At 42.1% G+C, this 25,675-nt stretch overlaps 1 protein-coding gene across 1 annotated transcript in view; it reads right to left on the reverse strand.

Moving 5' to 3' along the window:
• PDE11A (phosphodiesterase 11A) overlaps nucleotides 1–25,675 on the reverse strand; it is a 262,481-nt gene that overhangs the window by 93,304 nt on the left and 143,502 nt on the right. The window contains exons 9-10 of the mRNA XM_043487864.1: nucleotides 3,411–3,557; nucleotides 3,042–3,149 (exon numbers count right to left, since the gene is read on the reverse strand). Of these exons, the coding sequence (XP_043343799.1) occupies nucleotides 3,042–3,149; nucleotides 3,411–3,557 (255 nt within the window). The remainder of the gene's footprint in view (nucleotides 1–3,041; nucleotides 3,150–3,410; nucleotides 3,558–25,675) is intronic.

Below are 25,675 nucleotides of genomic sequence, written 5' to 3' on the forward strand. Positions count from 1 at the left end.
TCATGGAAATAAGTAGGTTATCATTTTGCCTCCTTTGCCTACTAAGGTCGTATTCCAGAAGTTAGAATTGATGAGCGAATTACGCTCACTTTTTTTGCCCCTAATCAAGTAATCTCTGTTATCTCAATATTTACTTTCTTAGTGAAAACATTCTGATTAACCAGTCTGACTATGGTCAAGTGGGAGAGGAGAATGCTTATGTTACCGACAAAGTTGACATTTTCAACTTACTGTAACCCTTAGTTCGGAAACATTTAAAGAACAGAAAATAATATCTTTTCCAAATGTGGCTATTCTATTCAGGGCAAAGGATAAAAAAAATAACATTCACAAAGGTATTCTTTCCAAAGTCATGCTTTTATTTTTCAACCTCTAGCCCCTTCTCCCCCTGGCCAAGAGAATTTTAAGAGTACATTCTTCTGTTTTTGAGCTAGCATTAATACAAAAACAAAACCCAGACTTTCTCAAACAGTGCTACTCTTCAAGGTTGCTGAGCAGACTTGCAAAAACAACTCTACCCTTGAAATATTTAGGCAGAATGAGTATCTCCATGGTGGTAACATTCTGAGAGCTCTGCTTTCTTCAGTTTCTTGAAAAGGATCAAGATTGTCCATATGGTGGAAAAAGTTACTAAAGAAAACTGGGTATGAATTCCCTTTTCTTCTAAATGTCCACTTGACCATACAGTTCTTACCAGTTTCCTCTATCCCAACTCTTTTAGTTCAGTTCAGTTCAGTCCAGTCACTCAGTCATGTCTGACTCTTTGCGACCCCATGGACTGCAGCATGCTGGGCTTCCCTGTCCATCACCAACTCCTGGAGCTTACTCAAACTCATGTCCATAGAGTTGGTTATGCCATCCAACCGTCTCATCCTCTGTTGTCCCCTTCTCCTCCTGCCTTCAATCTTTCCCAGCATCAGGATCATTTCCAATGAGTAGGTTCTTTGCATTGGGTGGCCAAAGTACTGGAGTTTCAGCTTCAGCATCAGTCCTTCCAATGAATATTCAGGACTGATTTCCTTTAGGATGGACTATTTTAAGGCTTATTATATAATCTGTTTCTGTTTAGGACATCTTTAATCCCTCGCTGAACAAGTTTCCTACTTGGAGAAGGGAATGGCTACCCACTCCATGGACAGAAGAGCCTGTTGGACTACAATCCATGGGGATGCAAAGAGTTGGACAAAACAAGGGACTAATACTTCACACAATTCAGTCCTTCATTGAACAAGGTTCCTGCTTCCTTATCTTGGTGATTCACCATAAATCCACAGGTTTTCCAAAATAATAGGTTAATAATTTCTTTATTGGATATCCTCTGTGAGCCATATACGTGAACTCTGGACACAAAAAATTATTACTTGTCTATGAGATCTGATTTGGAAAAGTAAAATGAGAGGCTTTTTTTTCCCATGAAACATTGGTTCTTAAACATTTAAGGGCCATAACTCAAAGCTTCTTCCTTCCTCATTTGACTGGCTGCCTGCTTTCATGGTGTATGTTACAGTGAGATGTCCAGTTTTTCCAGGTTATTTTTCTTGCTTCTTCAGCAGTTGTGGACACCTTCCCCCCCCCGCCCCCCGCCGCCCCCCCGCCGCAAAAAACAAGTCCTTGAGTGTAAAAGTGAAGACATTTTGGTCCCATTTTCTTATGCTATATGTGTATTTCAGTTCAAATCAATCCAACACAAATTTGTTGAAAGCTTACCAAGTACAGGATTGAGTAGAGGGTGCTGGTGACATGCTCAACGGATAGATGTTGAGCAAGTAAATGAAGGTTATTGCAAGAACAAGAAATGACCTCTTTAGCCTCAAGCTGCTTACTTTGCAGGAGAATGAGAGATCTTGAACTTCAGATACACAGCAGGAAGAAAGATGTGTGTACAAGACACAGTGCAGGGAAATAAGTAATTATTGACGATTACTGATGATTATTGAAATTATTGATGATTATTGAAAAGGAAAGACTTCATGGGAAAATCAGCATTAGATCAATGTATTTTAAAGAATGAGCAAAATTTTAGTAGGCAGAGAAGAGCACAGAGCACTTCATGAGGAAGGAGCAGAAATCTTCCTTCACATGGACCAAAGGAAAATGTTTGTCATTGGGCGTTCCCTCTTTTGGATTTAAATTTTAATCTGGGTGCAAAGATGTAAGGTGTTTAGATTTACGTTATGAGACTCTTAAACTCATCTTCTCTTTTTCTGTGTGGCAGGTATGCTTACGTACACACACATGGACACACATGTATGTACATATCACCTTGAGGCTAAAGAAACCAATAAATATATTTAAGCCAGAAACCATTTTAATTGATAATAGCTTGACAGTGTGAGTAGAAATAAGACCAAATGAGCCTTATTTCTTGCCAGAAAATGGAGATGAAGAGAGGATTCTATTTTAGTTTTTGCCACAAACATTTGCTTTTAGATTAAATTCCAAGGCTTACCTCTGGCCAGCTGCCCCAGCTGTTTCTATAAAACAGACTGGCCACGTTTACTAGGTTATAGTGCCTGGAGCAGAGCTTTGAAGCCTGCTGTGCCCTAAACCCTGAGAACATACACTCCTACTCCTTCCTTCCCAGGGCCTCCCTGGACCTTCTCCAGATAAGCATCTCTCAGGATTCCCATGTCCCTGTGGGTAATGGTCACACATCCCTTCTTTGGCTTTCCACCAGCCTATGAGGTCTTATCCAGCAGATCTCTTTGTTTAGTCATTCATCCCCATATCCTCTGCAAAAAAGGTGGCTTTGAAAACCCAAGCATTTCTTTTGTTTATAAAAAACAAGTTTCCCAGGATAAAACATTAAAAAGAGACTCAAGCAATCATTCAAAGACTATACCTGCTCCAAGGTGTCAGTGATTTTACAGCCTTAAAGCTCAGAGGTCATTGTGAAATATACACTCCCAACACCAGGGTAGGTAACTTCCAACGTGAAGTTAATCACCGGGCAGTTTGTCAGAGAAATGGGAATGTGAAGGGGAAGCCAGTAGGTCCTCACAAGTGACAGGTGACCTTCCACTGTCAGCGAACACACTTACAGTCAACATGGCGAACATCAGCTGGCACACATTGAAGGCGTGTCTCCAGTTGTGGTACAGAACCATTCGGTAATTCTTCCTCACTGTCAGAAGCCACCTACACAGTGTCTGAAATGGGAAGGGAAAGTTTACATCAGGCAGGTGCATGTGTCTCCAGTGGGCCATGATCAAAATGATACCTTATGTCTAAGGAACTCTCAGCATTGAGGTCCTTCCACAAACATCTCACACGATTCCCACAGTAATCCCACCAGGTATGCAGGGAAAGTATGATCACCCCCGATTTATATTTGGGAAACCCAAGGCTCAAAGTGGCTACCACGTTGTTCTTGGGTGCACTCCTGGGATCCCCATGACCGAACATCTTACCTCATAGTCAATCTTGAATTTCTGTACCATCCCCAGCTCCATGAACATCCGAAGAGCAGCCGTGATCATGGCGTCAACGTCGAGAGAAAAGTCATCAAAGTGTATGTCATCGATGGCAAGTTCTGACACCAGGGGTATGTTGGCTGCCTACAAAAGCACCAGATATAAGTCAAGCCAAGTTCACCAGCTTTTCCAAGCCCTTCATCCTGCCTTCCTCTCCTGCTTATCAGACATGCCACATAAATCAGACCTGACCTGCACTTACACTCTGATACAGCTAAATTCTGAGCTAGAAATGTCTTTTGTCTCTGAACTGCTCATGGCCCAAGCAAACGAAGAGGAGGGGAGGGGAGAAGGGAGAGGGAAGCTAATCTGGAGAAAAAATATACACACTGGATCTAGTCTGCTGAATTTAGAATACAAAGCTGTCTAGTTTACTGAAACTGCAGTCAGACAGTATATTCAGATGCATATTACAGAGCACCGAATGCAAAAAACATCCAGGCAGCCAGCAGCTGTGAATTTTAATTGCTGCTATTTGGGGGAAGGACAGGGGAATACACACTCTGCCGTCTTTCTTGCAGCCTTATATCCTGTCGCTGTGCAGTTGCTCTTTGTTATACACGTATTCTGTATATTCAGAAAGATGGAAGGGATTAGACAACACGTCTCTAGTGCAAAATGTGTTTCTTCATAGGATAGAGATGTTTGGAGGGTTAATGAGGGCATATGTTTCATTGAAGGAATAAATTTGCAATATAGTTTAGTGTCATTCTATAAAAGCATCACAACATCGTTATAATACTGGTCGTACAGATTCAGTGTTTTCAAAACACTCATGTTAGGCAGTTGTCAATCTGTTGCCCTACTCAAATTTAAAGGCAAGAAAAATTCTTTGGGAATATTTTTCTTTTTTCTAGTTTCACTGGGTTTACCATATTCTTTGGGCCACGCTTGGTAAGGGAATCATTTCTATGTTTTCGGATTAGCAGGGACCATTCTGTATTCAGAGTCCTAGTCTATTCACTGGGTGTAAATTATCCAAGGAGTAATTTATGCTCTGGGACCACTTAGACTGAGCAATAAAATCCAGCTCTCCTCCCTGTAAGCATCCCAGAAACCACTGAATCAACCCTTCCTTCCCAGCCCCATTCTCCTCCACAGAAACACACATCTCTAGGCTAAAATCCAAGCACTGGTTATTCACCACAACGTGGAAGAACAATGAACAACTACATAGAGACTATCTGCCTGCTATTCTGCTGCTTCATTTTATTAAAAGTTAATCAGCTTGGGGGCTTCTCTGGTGGCTCAGTGGTGGAGAGTCTGCCTGCCAATGCAGGAGACACAGGCTGGATCCCGGATCCAGGAGGATCCCACATGCCGTAGAGCAACCAAGTCCCTGAGCAGCAACTATCGAACCTGTGCTCTAGAGTCTGGGAACCACAACTGCTGAAGCATATACACCCTAGAGCCCACGCTTTCAACAAGATAAGCCACTGCAATGAGAAGCCTGCCCACGACAGGGGAAAGCCTGCGCACAGCAAGGAAGACCCAGTATAGCCAAAAATGAATACACAAATACAGTTTGAAAGTAGTAGCTCAAAAAAATCAGTCGGCTTATCTTTCAGTGAATCACTTTACTATAGTAACATATTTGTAGAATCTAACTCCTTGGAATGAAAAAGGTAAGGTTTGTGAAATTCCAACACGGTGGTGATGGAAACGGTCTTTGTGTGGAGGTGTCCTTGTTTGGAGTTCCTGGACTCATGTTAAGCACTTTATTATCTGGTTGTGGGTTTTTTTTTTCTTTTTTTGCTTTAGAAATAATTTAAAATCAAAGTTATACATGCACATAGTTTTAAGAGTGAGTTAGATCTGCAAGGTTAGTGACACACACTAGCAGAATTCTTTGAGTGCCAAAACTTTCCCTTACTTTGAGGAAACCACTTTCAAATCATCTAGATACATTTTTTTTTTTTTTTTGTATTTGGCTAAGGAAGGTGCTTGTGATTTTATTTTTAAATGATTTTCTGTTTTAAGCATTATCTATTAGCTTCCTCCCTGTTGAAGATGAAGCTGTCTTATTCTGTATCTATCAACTTTTGCTACCTCATATACCATCCCTTTTCACTCCTCAGTATAATAATATAGTAACTTTGTTTAGAGAAATATTCAGGATTTATAGTGTAATGACTCTGTAGAAATTCACAGCTAAGTCATGCAATTTACTATGGTTACTTTTCCTTGATGGAATTTTGTATCCTCACAGTTAAGAACTGTCTTCTTTAATGTGAACTTAGTTTTCTCCACCCTGATCACTAATTCAACCTCTAAACTCTCCACTAATTATCTAAATCTCATCTGAAAATGTTCAGATGCTTTGGGTATTCCAACAGTTTTATGAAGAAATCTCCATTGGAACTTTCTGAACTATAATCGGGAATTGCAGTCTTCTCTGCCTCGTATATAGCTTTCATCCTAGACGTTTCTTCACCATAATTATGGGGGTGCCTTCATCTCTCTTTTATTTCTGTATCCCACATCTTTCTCTTTCCTGGCTCTTTTCTTATTTTGGTGAGACACATCTTACAATAGCTTCCCAAGAAAAGATGCATGTGCTAGGTAAATTTATGAGAGCTTGCATGTCTGGTATGTTTTCATATTATTGTCACATTTGATTGAAGATTTGTCTATATATCAGTTTCTAGGTTGGAAGTCATGCCAATAGAATGTTGAGGGCATTCTCTTTTAGTTTTAGATCTACTTTGGAGAAGTCAGAAGCTATTGTGAACCCGTTGCCTTTGGAAATGATTCCTTCTCCCTCTCTGTTTTTGTGGGATCTTCTTTTTGTGGAGTTCTGAAATGTCATGAAAAGGTGCCGAGGTGTGAGCTTATTTTCATTTATAACCCTAGGTACTTTGTGTGTCTTTTAATCTAGAAAACCATGAACTGCAATTCTAAAAAAAAATGGAAAATGCACTCTTTAATGATTTTTCCCCATCTGTTAGTTTTCTGGAATTCCCTTTATCTGAACTTTGGGCTGTTTTTTCCTTTTTTCCTTTTCCTCCTGTCCTGTATTTCATTTTATTTCTTTTTGCTCTTCCTAGGGAATATAACCTCTCCTTAATATTTTAATACTACAGCTTTCATTTCTAAGAGTTTTCTTTTTGTCTGGGTTTCTTTTTTTGTTATTTTTTAATAGCACCTTAATTCTGTTTCATGGATGCAATATCTTCTCTTACCACTCTGAGGATGTCAATAATTCTACTTGACATTTTCTTCTCCCTTCAGAGTTTACGTCACTCTCTTCATTTTGTTTTAGCCTCTCTCTTTTTTATTGTGGTTAAAAAAAAACATATATTGTTGTTGTTTAATCCCCAAGTCCTGTCTGATTCTTTGTGACCCTATGGACTGTAGCCTGCCAGGCTCCTCTGTCCATGGAATTTCCCAGGCAGGAATACTAGAGTGGATTGCCATTCCCTTCTCCAGGGGATCTTCCTGACCCAGGGATAGAACCTGCGTCTCTTATGTCTCTTGCGTTGGCAGGAGGATTCTTTACCACCAAGCCACTGGAGCTTCCCTTAAAAAAATATGGCATAAATTTATCCTCTAAAATTTTTAAAAGTGCACAGTATTATTTACTATATTTACATTATTGTACAACAGATGTGTATAACTTTTTCATCTTGCAAGACTGAAACTGTACTCAATGAACAACTTTCCATCTGCCACTTCCCCCCACGCCCCCGGAAACAATCATTCTTATTTCTCTCTATGAGTTTGACTTCTTTAGATACCTCAGATATGGTATCATGCAGTACTTGTCCTTTTGTGATTGGCTTACTTCACTTAGCAAAATGTCTTCAGGGGTCATCCACAAGGTACCATAGAAAAGTATTTCCCTCTTTTTTTTTTCCCCCTCTTTTTTAAAGCTGAATAATATTCCATTCTAGGTATTCAGCACAATGGTAAATACATTCTTAATCCACTCATGGTTGATAGTTTAGTCTCTTTCTCAGTCAGTTTATCGTTCCTTAAATCATTTTAACATAGTCAAGGCTTTAGAGGTAATAGAGAACTTTGCCCAGCTGTGTGGTGATCTTTGGTTTTCTGTCCCTGTTTAAAAGCAGAGCCCTGAGAGGTCCTTCTATCAGAGCTTCTGGGGGCTTCTCTGGACAGGGATCTGACTGACCCCTTTCCTTGGGAAAGCCATCAAATGTCTGTATCTTTGGGTCTTTGCACTTTAGCTACTCAGCTTCCCCAGAGAAGAATTTTCTGGTATTACAGGAACAGGAATTGGAGAAGAAACTCAGCACTGGTCTATAACTTCATTCAATCCTCTTGTTTTCAGCCTATATTCCTACCCTCAAGCTCTGCACTTGTTTAACCCCATCCCAGAGACCTGCTGTTATACCCTCTTCAGAGGATAAGCCTTTAGTCGTGATAGAGTGGAGGGTGGGATAAAGAATCTGGAGGTCAAACTGCTTCTTAGATTCTGTTTCTTGTTTATAGCCTTCCCTTCATCTCTATTTCCGAAGGTACTTACTTAGCCAGTTCCTGAGCTGTTTGATGGGGAGGGGTCTGTGGTATAAACCTGTTTACCTTTCAGCTTTTCCCACTGATAGTTTATTTTGTCTTTCTTGGGTTTGCAGAATTACTTAGTATTTATCCATCTGTTTTCTAGCTTTCAAAAGTTTATCATTGTTAAGTCCTTGCCCAACTTCTATATCTTTGAGAATATATGCCCTTAAAAATGTCCTTTTGTTGTTATTGTAGTTGGGCTTGAACAAAAGAAAATGAGTGTATTCACTCTACCATCTTTATCTAGTAATCACAGAAATGATCTTTATTAAATAGTGCCTTAATGGTCAGCTTGGAGAGCTCACAGGTAAGCCAGCCTTTGGGCGAAGTCCCTGTGTACCTATGTGCACGAGGCTGGCTGCAACCATGAAGACCTCTCTCTCTGCTTCTGTGCCTGGTATGTTCACTTCTGTCATCCTGACCTCACTCACTAGGCTGTAATGATCTCAGAGGCAGATGGCATGTTTCTTTCCCCTAGAGAAGCTCCAGAATGACGGTCTACTTCCATCACACATTTCAGGGCTTTGCATACAGAGAATGCCATGTACTTAGAAGGTTCTGTGTTTGTTATAATTTGTTCAAATTCAAATACAGCTGGAAAACCACTTCCCAAGAGGGTAGAAGCCCTGTCCCAGAACACGCAGGCCTTTCTGGTCTAAGGAGAGGAGTTTGGTTCTGCACTGCCCCAGGAAGATAACCCTCTTACAGTTCGTTGCTAAGAAGCAGCAATGATGATGAGGACTGCACTGCTGCTCTCCAGGTGGCCCTTGTCTCGCGGGTTATTTATCGTGTATTCCCTGATGCCATTATAAATCCTCTATCCTTCAAAGGCACTAAATTCACTTAATTATCTTAAAAATTAAAGAATATAGGCATTTTTTCATTATGAAATGTTAATGGAAAGGAAATAAGAACATTAGGTTGAAAAATGTAGGATGACCTCTGGTTCACCAAGACCCATCCTTATTGACCTTGTCTTTTTCCCCCTAATAGGTTGATTGATCCATGGTTAAATCATACCAGTGTATAGATCATCCTGGGCCCTGTCGTAAGCCCTTGCTGACACTCGTAGATGCAGAGAAAGTCCCAAGCCTATGACCCTTTTCAGCTATTTTGAGAAGTATTGATAGTTTTCAGCTACATTCTTGGGTTCAAAAGTAGTTTCTGGAGAAATATATGAAGAAGAAAGAGTCGTGTGTGTCCCCTGGAGGCGTACACGGAGATCTAGTCCACAAAATATTTGAGAAGAGCATCCCCAAATTTCCTTGTTATAGAGCCACAAGCACCCCATCTCTTATAAGTAGAGAATGGGACCGCATCTTCCAAATCTGTAATGACTCTAGCCATAGGATATTAACAAAACAAATCAAAGTCAATTTCTCCCAACTGTCAGTCTTCAACTTTTAAATATTTATAAAGTACCATTTCCCTAAATCAAAGAGGAGTGCTACAATCCAAAATAGCTACTGAATTAATAGCCAGGAAATAACATTTGGATAAAAGAACCATTTACTTTATTGCAGCAATAAATGAAAACACAGAATTATGAGTCCTGGAGCTAATTTGAATAATGTTCAAGAAGTGAGACTCTAGCTGTCTGGGAGTTCCTGATTTCCTCTGACCATTCCTCTTCTTTGTTTGGGTCTTCATAGTTAAGTGGTTATCAAAGGGAGTCATAAAACTGCCTCCTCTAAAACTAAAAAGGTAGCTTTACAAAGAGGCTGTAAAATGTTAAAATACTAGCCTGGATCCCTTGACACATGAATATTACATTTTATGATGCTCAGAAAATGGGAAGAAACAACAAAGTGGATGGTGGTCCTGCCCTAGCAATTGAAAGGGGAACTGTGTTGCCAGTCCCAGCCACTCACCCACTTATCCCTCTTGACAAGAAGATCCTGGGATGAATGAAATAATGAAAACAGGACCCTGGACTGTGGTGATCCAGAAGGGACTGCAAAGTTCTTTGTTTTGCCAGCACTGTTATAGCACTTACTACATACATGACAGGCACTCTTCTAGCGCTGTATGTATGTTAATTCATTTGACTTTCACAAGGACCCTAGAGGTAGGGAATATTCCTAATCCCATGTTACAGATGAGGCAACTGGAACAGATGATAGACAATTTGTTCACATTTGCACAGTTGTGATTGGTAGAGATGGATTTGAACCTGAGGCATCTTTTCTAGAGCCTGGCTCCTAACTACTATACTGCCTGTAAAAATGGACCACTGCCAAGCCAAAGGGTTTCCTAAGCCTGCATTATGCAGCTAATGTAGGTGCACCGTGAACAGTGCTTGGAATTCCTGCATGACTAGCCTCTTGATCCATTTTTTATGATGGTCAACCTGAATCCATTTGAAGGGACAATGTACTTGGATGAATCCACTTGGGGAGGTCTCTAAACTCACAACTGCTCTTGGAATAAGCTCCAGGTGTTAGCTTTGTTTTGATTAATGTGAACAAAGAATCAGCTCAATACTCTCAAGACCATCCTGAAAAAACTAACCTGTCCTCCGCAGGAGCAGAGGCAGACTTCAGGCAAAAGACCTTAGCTCGCACTGACCAGCAGAGCATTGATGGGACTCTGACACCACGCTTGGCTGGGCAAGGTAGCAGAGTAAAACAAGGGAAGCAGCAAGCAGGTGGGATGGTGCGTGGAGAGCAGGGAGATGAGGGAGCCTTCTGTCCAGATGGGGTTCTGGGGAGGTTTCTCTTGGACATCTGGGACACAGCTGAGATATGCTCAAAACACATGCACTCAGGCTTTAGAGGGACAAGTAGTACAAAAGTTACTAGTCATTTGTAAGGATAGCCAGAAGTAACTAGTAATTTGGATGGTACCTAGTCCCCTCTCTGGTGGTGAAGGAAGAAACTGTAACTAATTTTATTCTTCCTAAAGAAAGGAGGACACAGGTCCTTATGAATCTCAGTATGAGGGCTTGCTTCCCAGCTAGTGCTAGTGGTAAAGAATCCTCCTACCAATGCAGGAGACTCAAGAGATGAGGCTTCGATCCTTCGATCCTTGGGTCGGGAAGACCCCTTGGAGAAGGGAACAGCAACCCACTCCAGTATTCTTGCCTGGGAAATCCCATGGACAGAGGCGCCTAGTAGGCTCCATTCCCTGGGGTTGCAATGAGTCGGACACCACTGAGCACAGCGCAGTATATGAGGCTGCTTACTGAACTTACACCAACTTCTGAAGAGGGAAAGCCGGGGCATTTAGGTGCCTCACAGGCTTCTCTACTGCATGTGAAACTTGGGAAAGACACAGAATTTCAAAGAGAGGGAGCAATGAAGCTTAGGCAGTGCACCATCAATTGACTAAGAAGGTGTGGGCCCAGCACATTCACAGGCTACACAGGCTCACTCATCTACACACAACACAGAAACTAGAAAAGGCTGGGCAGCCATCTGTTGGCACGGGTGGCAGGGATGAGATCTGAGTCCTCCTCGTGTTCTTGGGGCCAGGCACACAATGGTATAGTCAAACTCTGCAGTTCATGGGCTAAATTTATATGCAGAAGCAGTAAAATTTAGAACCTAAGAGTGAATATAAATGTCCAAGAAATGCCAAGAAATAGTTTTTAAAAAAGAATTACAAGGCCTTATTCTATCTCATGCTAAAGCCAATAATAAACATAGTATATGTTTACATGTAAAAACTTAGACTTTATCCTTTTAATTCAGCCCATACTGTTTTTACTATGTCATTCCCTCTTTAAATGTCTTTAAGGACTGAATGTGGCCTCTTGAATGAAGTGAATTCCTTAGTTGGCATCCAAGGTTCTTAAGAAACTGGCTCCGCATTGCCCATCCAGGGTTATCATCTTCTAGTTTTCCATGGAACCATCAGGCTGAGGAATTTATCCTCCTTTTTCTCATCTCTACCTCTATGGCTTCAGGTTATTCTACCCTTCCAGCCACAGGGCTTGACTTCCTCCTTACTCTGCCAGTTGAAATTTAAGTCTCATCTTCTGTAGAAGTTCATTCCCATTCACTCATCCCTTCTTATCCCACGGTGACCGTGCCCTTCTCTGTAGTTGTATAGATCATTATAACATTTATTGTCACTTTATACTGAGGTTTTCAAATATACCCCTTAGAGCAGGAATTAGGTTCCTGAATCATGTAGGCAGATTGGCTTGAATGTGTTTATGTGTGATTTGGGGAAGGAGGTCCATAGCTTTATTCTGATTCCTTTATAGTTTAACATGGGTTTTTAACTGGACACAATCCCCAGGTGATCCTTATACACACTCGTGTTTGAGAAGAACTTCCCTAGAGGCTGGGGAAGTCCCTAGGGTCCTGGTACCTGTGAATACCTAAGCTTTCCCTGGAATGGCAGAGCTTCCCATAACAGGGCTAAGTAAGTCAAATGGCATTTTATATATTTGTCTTTTTTAAGTGTATAAAAGCAAGGAAGATTAGTAGTCAATATCACTATATTGAAAAAGAGAGCAAAGTTTAAAGAAATACAAACTCTGGGTGCAATATTTCCCTTCTCTTGCTAAAATTTAATTATTCTCAATTATTGTGTCATTCACTTTGGTTTTCTAGGCTTGAACAGACCTATTACTTTGTTCCTCTTAATAGGAGGATGAAACTTCTATCATCTCTTCATATGTGATTTTCAGAAATTTCACCATAAGTTAAAAACCATAGGGCCTTTCCTTTATTTCTGCTTGAGCTATTTTGGTGAAACAATCTTATCTATAACTGTTTCCTGTTAATCTCAGAAACTGCCTTTGTTATCTTTCATGCAGCAACACAACCTTCATGAGAAAGCATGATTCCCACATATTTTTCTTGTCATGGTGAGAAGCAAAAGAAAAAGAAACATCATGGTGGCTACCTCCTTTTGAAACAGAAAAACTTTCCCATATGTGAACTGTCTTTTCAACCATGGCTGTTGGAGAGTTCTACTAATAATATGCCCTCATTATTTACGTTTGTCAAAGAAACAGTTCTCATTAGCAGCACTGAAAATTTAAATAATGCATTTCAACAGAAACAAGTCATTTCAAAAGAGATTTTCTTTTTTCCTAGTATATAACATTTAAAATAAAGTAGAAAACCATTCAGTACTGGGCTTCCCTGGTGGGCATGTGGTAAAGAATCTGCCGGCCAGTGCAGGAGACACGGGTTCGATCCCTGGTTTGGGAAGATCCCACATGCCTCAGAGCAACTGAACCCCTGCACCTCAACTACTGAGCCTGTGCTCCAGAGCCTGGGACCCGAGCTGCTGAACCCACGTGCTGCAACTCCTGAAGCCCGGGTGCCTAGGGCCTATGCTCTGCAATGACAGAAACCATGGCAATAAGAAGCCAGGGCATCACAACTAGAGAGTAGCCCCCGCTCACCACAGCTAGAGAAAAAGCTCGCGTAGCAACAAAGACCCAGCACAGCCACAAATAAACAGGTAAAAATTAGTTACATACCATTGAGTACAAGTTTTTAAAAGAAAGGTATCAAGTGTTTCCTCTTTAACACATGCAGTTGCTATAGTATATGACTATGTATTTCCATGTTTTCCATAGTTGCTTTATGAAAGAAGATTGTTTACAAGTAAGATTGCAAGATTAACCCACCTTGGATTTTGTCTGTTACGGTGATCTTAAAAGCACTGTATTTGGTAAATAGAACCAGCCCTAAGAGAAGATGATGTGTTGAAACTTTAATTTCAAATTAAATTAATCTGAAACTTTAATTTCAAATGTCTGCTCATCTAGCCTATGGTCCCTAAGTGAGGCTGGCACTCTGAAGTAATTTCTCTTTGAAAAGAAAATGTTTCTGTTATTAAAGTTTACTGCTTTCTTACTAAAGTTTACTCAATATAGTATATCAAAAGGTTGTTTTGTTGTTGCTGGTGGCAGTGAAAGAGACATAACCTGTTTTGTTAAACCTGTTAAAAATGTTTAATGTGGATTTCAAAGATCCAGGCAATAACAGAGAAAAGAGAAATTAAAAATAGACCAGAAAGACAAATCAAAGGGAAACTAAGGATAGGAATGTAAAACATGATCAGAAATGAAGTTACTAGACAAAATGCATGCCATAGCATCAATGCATTTGTAAGGATAGCCAGAAATTATTCTGCAGGCTTCCTAATAATGACTACAAAGATAATCTGATATATTAGATGATTTACAGTGTTCAAAAGATTTTAAAAAAAGCAGGGGCAAAGTAAACCCACAGAGACAAAGCTATGTTATTTTTGAATCTACGGAGATACATCTTCTGTGTTTTTCATACAAAAGTTTCCCAAGCCAGTGATTCTCAGAGTTGGACCCCAGACCAACTACATCAACATCACCTGGCAACCTGTTAGAAAGTTGTGAGGTAAGAACACCCTAAAGCAAGTGCTGCCTGTCCAGCATGGCCTTTCCAGCCCGGGGAACTGTCGCCTTCAGCCTTGGCTCTGACAGAACCACCATCCCGTGTGTACACTGCCTCTCTGACTGATGCCCTCAGTTGGACCTTAATGGCTTCCTGCCCACCTCAACCTCAACATGCTGAGCTGTGGGTTTTGCTTGAGTCCTTGCTGCCCCCCTCAACTGCAGCCTCACCTGAGATGTGCTTCTTCCATGCTCCACAGTGCCTGGTAGCTTACAGGGCACATGGCAAGGATTCTATAATTGTGAGATGGATGGGGGTATGCTCTGCACTCACTGGTGGTTTATCTAAGTCTCTAAGTCCACCTGAAGAGTATTAAAAGGGGGTAGGAAATTAAACAATATTACTAAAGAAATTTATAGATGATAACCTTGGTCATCGTTTAGGAAGTAATACAGAGTCTGTAATGAATAATACAGACTTACTCAACATTGCTTCCATTTACAAAAAGACACTTCAAATGTTAGCTTCCTATAGCTTAAATACTAACTACTCTAACCAAGAGCCCTTCTATATTAGCTTCAGAACAATCTAGGCATCTTAGAAAACAAAAACTTCACCCAGAACCTTTAACTTCTCTGCTATTAGCATCAGCATGCTGCAGTTTTTCTAAAGGTTTGAATTTAGTGAGCAGACTCAGATGTTAATTTCACAAACAGAAACTTATAAAAGATGGTCAGAAATTCCCAACTGTTGGTGGGAATGGTGCAAAGGAAAAAAATGCAGTTTTATGGACAAATATGATTTCAACACGGGTTGAAACGATAACTGCTTGCATTCCAGGCTGGGAGGAAAGATCTAAAATTTCAGGTGAGGGCTCTCTTCTGCCTGCTGAAACATCATCATTAGAGTTTCATTAACATAAATCAGAGAATTATTCCCTATTAAAGTGAAAATACCTTGGAGGCAATGGGGTGGAAGGAAAGGCTCATAAAGCAGGACAGAAAATGAGAATAATTCCCTAAGAAATGTGACAACAACTTGACAACCAGATAGAAAAGAATGAAGGAGAAAGAAGGTGAAAGAACTTTTGTAAGAAAGAGCTGAGGCTGTCCAGGACATCAGCTCTTGATTATGGATCTGGGTTTGGAAATTGGTAATCCTAGAGGAAGGTATAGCAACCCACTCCCGTATTCTTGCCTGGAAGATCCCCATGGACAGAGGAGCCTGGTGGGCTGCAGACCATGGGGTTGCAGAGAGTCGGCCACAACTGAGCAACTAAGAACACAGCTAAAGGCTAAGGAACATCACATGGTTTTGTTTCTGCAGTTTGAAATTACAGGTTTATCAAAGGATTTCCACTAATAAGAATCACAGGAATAAGTGAACTCTGATATTGAACCATGACGCTATGCCTAAAGCAGAGGGGACAGCAAGTGGATGGAGCCTGGAGACCTGTGAAGCGGTAGAGAAGGCCAACGCAGGGCATCAAAGGGAACTGGAACCTCAGCCTCCCCTGTTTGTGGTTCTGGCAAAAGTCCCACCTGATCTTACCCTCGTGTGCTGGGATGATGGGTCCCAATGCCCTGTTTCAAAGTTCCACACCCCTCCATGGGAGCAGAACCAGGGAGGGGCAAAACCTGACGGTTGGGATTAGAACTCACAGCTGATAGCCACAGTGGGGCCATGCTGGGAGGGAGCGTGTGGGGCTGCTGACCAGCACATGGCTTGGCTTGGGTTTTCCATTCGTGCCATTGGCCTGATCCCACTTTCTCTCCCCTTGTTCTGCATCTGAAGCCCCATCATTGTGGCCTGTTAGTTGGGGTTGGGGGTGCAACCTGTCATTGCAAACATATGTGGTTGGCCAGGCAATATCACTTCCCACGAACTAGTCAGAGAAATATTTCAATATTCATGCACATGCAGAAACAATGGAAATCCTGTGAACCAAAAGTATAACAGAGTTCCTCTGTCACCTCTGAAACTAAGCATCTCTGCTTTGCTGCAGCATATAGTTGAATGTCTTCCTGGAGAAAAATAGACTCAACTTTCCACATGTTTTTCATGGTTTCTCTATGCAGCAAGATAAATAAGACTTTATACTCTTTTACTTATAGATCCAGTAAATATTTATATTGGTTTTTGCTATAAAAGCACAGGAAGCATTATAAAAAAGTTTCTACTCTTGAGGCTGAAGAAAGCAATCACCTGCAGTGAAGAAACAATCTATCAAGTAAGGCAGGCAGGGTGGGGGACGGATTCCCCAGGCACAATTCACTGTCTAGAATTGTGCCTGCATTTATTCTCAGATGGGCGCAGGTGTGCCCCAAAACACACTCACATGTCCATCAATGCACGCAGTGTCTCTCACACACACACACACACACGCACACACATTGTTTTTAATTGCTCTGACTTCTATCAGTATTTTCTTAGTCCTTTCTGTCTTGCCTTTCTTTGGACTGTCCTTCTGCACTGATGAACATTTTAATTTTGCCTTGACTGTGTTGGTGATGGTATATGTTGGTATTTATTTATGCTGAATGTCCTGAGAGGGCAAACATATTTTGGAAATGAAATTATATTTGGAAACATATAAGTGTCAGTGAAAATACACATAAATTTAACAACATTTAGAATTTTCATTTAAACAGGAACTCAAACACATTTAGATGGGTTGGCTCTTTTGTTAGTATCTAGTAAAATATGCATTAGTAGAATGTTTTTTCCCACCATGGTACATTTACTGAGATGTACTATGTACCAAGCATCATGAAAAGTGCTTTATATTATCTTATTTAATCCTCCAACAACCCAGGGGGTAATATTCCACCATTAGTCCCAATTTAGCCCCCCAGCACAGATAAGGAAACTGATGAGGTTAAGGATGTAAGTAAGAATAAAAGCCCAAGTTCCTGTAACTAGAAAGCTGCTGAATCTTCCCCCAGCCCCTAGGTCTGCAGCCACTCCCTTATGCTGTCTTCACAATCATTTGAATGTTCTCTCAGTTTAGATTCACTGTGGTGTTGCCATGGCATTATTGATTCCAGACGGTCTGGTCCAGGCAGTACTTATTTATTTATTTATCTTCGTAAGTCTGTCTCTCATCATTTATAAGTTCCATAAGGAAAGGTTTAAGTTCTCAGATGTCAGCAATTATTACAGCCTAGCATTTCATGACTGGTACACCACAAATGTGGGTTGGTGGTATGCTAAGTGCATCATGTCTGGAGCCAGACAGATGTGCCTTAGACTCTGAGTTTGCACCACTTGCTAGAGCTGTAGCCTTGGGCATCTATTTTGTCGCTTCTGAAAAAGGAACATAACAATAACTATCTTTCATAGTCATTAAAAAAATTGAGATAAAATACTTGTGCCAGGTACATAGGAGGCCCTCAATATATATTAGTGTATTCCCATGCTAGGGCTGCCACAACCGAAAAGGAGTCCATCAAAGCTGTATATGGTCACCCTGCTTAATTAACTTATATGCAGAGTACATCATGAGAAATGCTGGGCTGGAAGAAGCACAAGCTGGAATTAAGATTGCCGGGAGAAATATCAATAACCTCAGACACGCAGATGACACCACCCTTACGGCAGAAAGTGAAGAAGAACTAAAGAGCCTCTTGATGAAAGTGAAAGAGGAGAGTGAAAAAGTTGGCTTAAAGTTCAACATTCAGAAAACTAAGATCATGGCATCCGGGCCCTTCACTTCATGGCAAATAGATGGGGAAACAGTGGAAACAGTGGCTGACTTTATTTTGGGGGGCTCCAAAATCACTGCAGATGGTGATTGCAGCCATGAAATGAAAAGATGCTTACTCCTTGGAAGGAAAGTTATGACCAACCTAGATAGCATATTAAAAAGAAGAGACATTACTTTGTCAACAAAGATCCATCTAGTCAAGGCTATGGTGTTTCCAGTAGTCATGTATGGATGTGAGAATTGGACTATCAAGAAAGCTGAGCACCGAAGAATTGATGCTTTTGAACTGTGGTGTTGGAGAAGTCTCTTGAGAGTCCCTTGGACTGCAAGGAGATCCAACCAGTTCATCCTAGGGGAGATCAGTCCTGGGTGTTCATTGGAAGGACTGATGTTGAAGCTGAAACTCCAATACTTTGGCCACCTGATGTGAAGAGCTGACTCATTTGAAAAGACCCTGATGCTGGGAAAGATTGAGGGCAGGAGAAGGGGACAACAGAGGATGAGATGGTTGGATGGCATCACTGACTCAATGGACATGAGCTTGAGTAAACTCTGGGAGTCAGTGATGGACAGGGAGGCCTGGTGTGCTGTGGTTCATGGGGTCACAAAGAGTTGGACATGACTGAGTGACTGAACTGAAATGGGGGGTTTAACAATGTGGATTCTTTTTCTCTCAGTTCCGGAGGCTGGAAGTCCAAGATCAAGGTGTTGGCAAGTGTGGTTTCTCCTGTACCTTTTTCTTTGGCTTGCAGATGGCTCCTGACTTGATTTGTCCTCACATGGCCTTTCTTCTGTGCATGTGTGTGCATCCCTGGTTCCTCTTCCTCTTCTTATAAGGACACCAGTCATTTTATATTAGCACCCCACCCCCACGATCTCCTTTAGACTTAATTACTTCTTTAAGGACCCTATCTTTAAATACAGTCACATTCCAAGGTACTAGCGGTTGGGTTTCAACATATGAATTTAGGAGGGGAAGGAAATTCAATTTCATCCATAACAGATAATTACCATTATCACAGATGAACTGAATACTAAATCTCTAGGAATTCAAGATAAATATTCACGCCAGATCCATGGTGGCCCTCTTCCAAAGTATCCTGATGACACTTCTAGTCTCGTCTTTCCCTGGTTCCTTAGAGGAGGCAATCGAGAAAGGCTTCCTCTCCCTAGCAAACTGTGCCGTATTCACTCTTGCAAAGAAATGTATTATGGGCTTGGATATCCAAAACACATTGGAGAAAAACATGATTCATCAAGTTCAAGTTCATCATCTCAAAAGATAAGGATCAAGGGGACTGTGACCTTGTTTAATCTGAAATCAGGCTGCCCATCCTCCCAGGGCTGTGATCCTCTTGTGGAGAGTTGGCAACCGTGTTATGCTTCGGCCTAAGATCTTGTTGAGCGAGCCCTTACCAACCCTGTGCTCCTATTGTGGTACTTCCCTTATTTAGAAAATGACTGCAGGGCTATGCTGCTGAAATAAGGCCCAGGAAAGATTCCTTCTCCCAGGAGAGCCCCGGTGTGCCATCCTCAATTTGTCTCACCCTCCCAGGCTCAACAGCCTCCATCTGCAAGGCTCTGGTCTTATCTGTCTCCCTTCATGAAGCCCACCCTGAAGCCTCTAACCACAGCACATCTCTCAAGTCAAGTCCCCCAGTATATTTTGTCCTTTATTCTCCTATAGCATTTGCTATCATCTGTTAAAATTATTGTGCAGTCATTCTTTCGCTCATTCATTCAACAAATACTTAGTGAGGGCTTCCTGTATGCCAGGTGCTTGCAGAGCGATGTGCGTTCATTCATCCTACTAGACAGGGACCCCCTGGAGGGTAGGGCAGAGCAGATCTGTGTCAGGTTCATTTCCGTACCATCCAGATGGCTTTCCCTAAAAGTCAGCCTAATTTGATTGACAGATGTAAAAGGATAATTTCTCTGAGAACAATTTCCTCTGAAGGAAGAGGTGGTTAGGAAAGTAAAGAAGGCAGTATCTTGGGTTTTGAGGAAAAGCTCCATTTCCAATGGGCAAGAGAGGTAACAGAGGTTTCAACTCTATTTCTACTTGAAAAGAGGGGACCCTGGCTCAGAGGGGACGTGGCCAAGCCAGCAGGAGGGTCATGCTAGCGACCAACCTCATCATCAACCACGTCCACGGTTACCAGGCAGCTCTGTAGCAGCGGCCTTTCCTCTGCTGCTACCCCAATTTGTGTGTGATGTGTTTCTGAATTTGTGTCCTGCTACTACATAAACAGCAAAGTGATCTAATGATGTGAAAAGTTGTTTGATGAAGCCATTTATACTGGTTTGTCTTTGGTTCTCTTTGGGACAAGGAGAGGGACTGAAGAGTCAAAGCCTGATAGAGACGCTCACTACAGACACGGGAAGTAGAACTGAAGATTTAAACAATGGTACTTCACTGCCTTCCTGATTTTCTGATAAACTCTCATCATCTCTGACCATTAGCGTCACAGACTGTTAGCCCCACCCATGAGTCAAACGTGCAAGTGCTGCTCTCGGGGTTTCCCGTGTGATGGAGTGAAGAACAGGACGTGTGCAGAGAGCGCTTAGGGCTGATGAGGTGAGGGGAAGGCTGGTGAGGGAGGAGGAAGGGACACTGGCTCATCAAGTGCTCATTGAGCACCTACTGTATGCTTTGAACTATGCAAGCATCCGATAAGAGAGTACAGTGTAGAAATGCCTCTAAAATCAACCTCATCTGATTCAGGATGGCCCAGAAGCAGTGGTACACTCAGATCCTTTGAAGAGAAATAGAATTAGCATTTTCCGAGCGGCTACTGGGGTCAGGAAAATCCCTTGGAGGAGGGAATAGCAACCTGCTCTAGTATTCTTGCCTGGAAAATTCCATGGACAGAGGAGCCTGGCTGGCTACAGTACATGGGGTCACAAAGAGTCGGACATGACTGAGTGCGTGTCCACACGCACACACACCACCTGCAATGAATTTCTCATTGAATCTCACACCCCTCTGAGGCTCACAGAGGTTAACCAACTTGTTGGTAAGAAGCTTGAACAAGTTAAAAAGACGTGAAAAATCCAAAGGGAAAGGGGAGAGGGGTGGCAGCATAAGAATTTGGACAGTTATGTAACTCTCACAGCCAAGAATCAGGAAGAGATCATGGGACAGGCCCAAGCATGAAATTCAAGTTGGAAATGAGAGAACGTGTGAGCAGGGGAGCCTACAATCTATGTCAGCCTTGGCTGGGTGAGATAGCTCATGTTTTTAGGCATCTGGATCGCTTCCCTGGCATCCAGACCACCTTGGGGCTTTTCTCCCTTCCCTTCCTCCTCTGCCCCTGCCCACCCGTGAAGGGAAGAGCTGGGCTAGAGACTTAAACATTTCTAAGACCAAAGGGAGACACCAGCTTAGAAAACAGGGAGGAGGGGATCTTGAAGGGCTAGAAAGAGCAAAACCTGAGATACTGGTGGAGGGGAGGAAAAGAGTGTGTGGGAGAGCTCTGAGTGGGAGGCAAGAGAAGAACTACGTCCTGGTGTCCTAGTGGGATGTCCCCAAGGTCTGACAGTGATGCTGTGTGCTATGGGACAGTGGTGACAGGTTGGACTGCTCTGAATGCTCCATGCTCTGTTTATCTGTGTAATAACACTAGAATGTTCAGCATGAACCCAAAGTATGTGCAAACATTCTTTGAATTCCTTTTTCTACATTCACGCTGTGGAAGGCAAGAAGAGAAAGAACATCTCCCCTCTTCCTGAACCACAGAGGACCTCCCACAGATCCACCAGTTGGGAGGAACAACAGGCCACTCGTCCTTATATTCAGTCCCTGCCTATCAGGTAATTTTCCTTATTGGGCCTCTTAATTGGGATAATTTCTGAAAGAGATGTTTTCCTGCCCAGTAAGTATGATGAATGGCACTATTGGCCCTGACTATTTGCTCCCTCCATGTCCATGTGAAAAGAGTCACTTGCCTTTGTACCACCAATGACCTAGCTCCACCCATGGAATGGAGATACTTCCCTGCCCACTGACTTCAGGCTTGGCCATGACCAGCTTTGGTCCAAGGAAGGTGAGTGGAGATGACTGTACCAACCCACCCCACATACACACGTAGCAAATCTGTAAGGCTGTTGTGTGGTTTTGATAGCTCTTATGCTTGAATCCTAGAATGAAGATGTGTGGGAGGAGCCACAGAGCTACAGTTGACCCACAGCTGACGCATAATGACAGCTAGAACAAACCTTTGTTATGGTTCTTTCCTCCGTATAACCTAAGGAAAGTTGCTATAATGACCCTTTCCTCTGTACCCTCTCCTCATTTTATATTGCCCTGGTTTTACAGGTTTGGTGTCCATAGTAAAGAATGATTGTTTCCATTCAGGAATATTTTTCATTCTTATCCCAACTGTAGCAGATTTAGAATGTCATAGAAAAATCATGGTCTAAGGAGAGAAAGGAAAACTGGCTATTGAGAAAGAAAAAGAGTCTAAGTGGATGTCAGGTCTTTGGGTGAGTTAGCACCTTTGGGTGTAAAATCACAAGGGTCAGAACTCTCACCAGGGCACCTTCAGCTCCTAGCACATCTAGAATGGGTTCTTAGTACCCTTAGGTGGTAGCATCAGCTTAAGTCAGTGGTTTCAATACTCAATTCTGCTCTTGACTCACCTGAGTAGATGACAAATACAGATTCCCGGTTGTGCCTTGAGATTCTGATTCTGTAAGTCTAGAATGGGGGGCCTAGAATCCTTATTTTCTAGCTGATGAGACATTGGGTTGGAAAGTCATCACCAGCCCCGCCTCCACTGGCAGGCGTATAGGCCCTTGAGGGTGCTAGGAAAACCCAGGCTCTGCCAAGATTCTGATAAGATTGGCTTGGAGGCTGGCTTCTCTGGGCCAGATGAGAGTCTGGGCCCAGTGCTGGAGAGCTCCTCCAGTTGGAGGAGCACCTCGCCCCCTGTGGCCCTTTGTGGAGAGGGTGGAAGTAGCAATGACATGAGTATCTTTCCTCCCAGGCTCCTCCTCACCCCCTCCCCAGGCTCATCAGTTGGGCTCAGTCCTCCTCCACTGCTGAGGAGCAGGAATGGCATCAGCCTTTGCAGTCAGACAAGGGACCCAGGAAGCCAAGAGATCTTCGCTGAAGTCCCCAGAGAGGTTAACAACTTGCCTAACAGCTCATAGCTCACCCAGGGGGGTCTCTGCATCTTCCCATGCTCTTTGGACTGATGCTACTGAAGTCTCCCAGGAGGTGGACCTAAGCCCCCGTGAAGAGAAGAAAAGAGCAACTCTAGGAAGGGACCCAGGAGCCAGAGAGAAACAGAGCCACTGGAGGAGACAGAAGACACTTTGGGGGGACACCATCATCACTTGGGGGGTTCTTGGGTGGTGCTCAGTGGTAGAGAACCCTCCTGCCAATGCAGGAGCCATAGGAGACGTGCGTTCGATCCCTGGGTCGGGAAGATCCCTTGGAAGAGGGCATGGCAACCCACTCCAGTGTCTTTGCCTGGAGAATCCCATGGGCAGAGGAGCCCAGTGGGCTACAGTCCTTATGGTCACACAGAGTCAGATATTACTGAAGCAACTTAGCATGCACTCATGCACACACATCATCACCAACATTTAAGGATTATCACCATGATCACCACCACATTGAAGAATTAACAGCAGAGCAATGGGACCAAAAATGAATTTTTAGAAACAAAATTCAGTAGATAAATAAAGAAGATGGTTCCTATTCCAAGTAGTGAGTTGGAAGATCAACTAGGCAAAACACTCTCTGACATAAATCACAGCAAGATCCTCTATGACCCACCTCCCAGAATATTGGAAATAAAAGCAAAACTAAACAAATGGGATCTAATGAAACTTAAAAGCTTTTGCACTACAAAGGAAACTATAAGTAAGGTGAAAAGACAGCCGTCAGATTGGGAGAAAATAATAGCAAATGAAGAAACAGACAAAGGATTAATCTCAAAAATATACAAGCAACTCCTGAAGCTCAATTCCAGAAAAATAAATGACCCAATCAAAAAGTGGGCCAAAAACTAAACAGACATTTCTCCAAGAAGACATACAGATGGCTAACAAACACATGAAAAGGTGCTCAACATCACTCATTATTAGAGAAATGCAAATCAAAACCACAATGAGGTACCATTACACGCCAGTCAAGATGGCTGCTATCCAAAAGTCTACAAGCAATAAATGCTGGAGAGGGTGTGGAGAAAAGGGAACCCTCTTACACTGTTGGTGGGAATGCAAACTAGTACAGCCACTATGGAAAACAGTGTGGAGATTTCCTTAAAAAACTGGAAATAGAACTGCCATATGACCCAGCAATCCCACTTCTGGGCATACACACTGAGGAAACCAGATCTGAAAGAGACACGTGCACCCCAATGTTCATCGCAGCACTGTTTATAATAGCCAGGACATGGAAGCAACCTAGATGCCCATCAGCAGATGAATGGATAAGGAAGCTGTGGTACATATACACCATGGAATATTACTCAGCCATTAAAAAGAATTCATTTGAATCAGTTCTAATGAGATGGATGAAACTGGAGCCCATTATACAGAGTGAAGTAAGCCAGAAAGATAAAGACCATTACAGCATACTAACACATATATATGGAATTTAGAAAGATGGTAATGATAACCCTATATGCAAAACAGAAAAAGAGACACAGAAATACAGAACAGACTTTTGAACTCTGTGGGAGAAGGTGAGGGTGGGATGTTTCAAAAGAACAGCATGTATACTATCTATGGTGAAACAGATCACCAGCCCAGGTGGGATGCATGAGACAAGTGCTCGGGCCTGGTGCACTGGGAAGACCCAGAGGAATCGGGTGGAGAGGGAGATGGGAGGGGGGATCGGGATGGGGAATAAGTGTAAATCTATGGCTGATTCATATCAATGTATGACAAAACCCACTGAAATGTTGTGAAGTAATTAGCCTCCAACTAATAAAAAATTAAAAAAAAAAAAAAAAAAAGAAAAGAAAGACACACAAAGAAAAACACAAACATTTGAAAATGTAGAGGGAAAAACAATATGCTTGGAGGATAGATCCAGGAGGAAAATGACAAACATCAGGAATTCCAGAAGGGGAATATGGAACCTATTGAGGACAGAAAATAATTAAATAACCAAAATAGGCCACCTTCCTAAATTGAAGAAAGACTAGAGGCTACAGAAATGATGAAATCTGGATGCCTACATCCAGGCATGTTCTGATAAAATTCCTGAAATCTAAGGTTGGAGGAAAAACAAATATATAAGCTGCCAAACAGAAACAATGAGTAACTTAAAAAGGAAAAATAATCCGACTGGTATTGATTTCTCAATACAACATTGAACACAAAAAGATAACATCTCTGCACAAGTGAGACCAAAAAAAAAAAAAACAAAACAAAACACAATGCAACTCTAGATTCCTATACCCAGCAAAGACAAGCTTCACCTGCCAGGGAGAGAGAAAGCTACTCATGCTAGGTAAGGATTCAGAGCCCCTAATCAAACAAGTGGGTATGGACAGAGATTTCAAGAGAGTGAGCAATGAAGAGGAGAGGGAAAAGGTGGTGAACGATGAAACTTGTGATGTAAAGAGCTCAGTCTAATTGAGAGACAATAGAAGATTGACTGGGATTATCTAAGT

Source organism: Cervus canadensis, chromosome 15 (genome assembly GCF_019320065.1).
Source record: "Cervus canadensis isolate Bull #8, Minnesota chromosome 15, ASM1932006v1, whole genome shotgun sequence".
Taxonomy (NCBI): domain Eukaryota; kingdom Metazoa; phylum Chordata; class Mammalia; order Artiodactyla; family Cervidae; genus Cervus; species Cervus canadensis.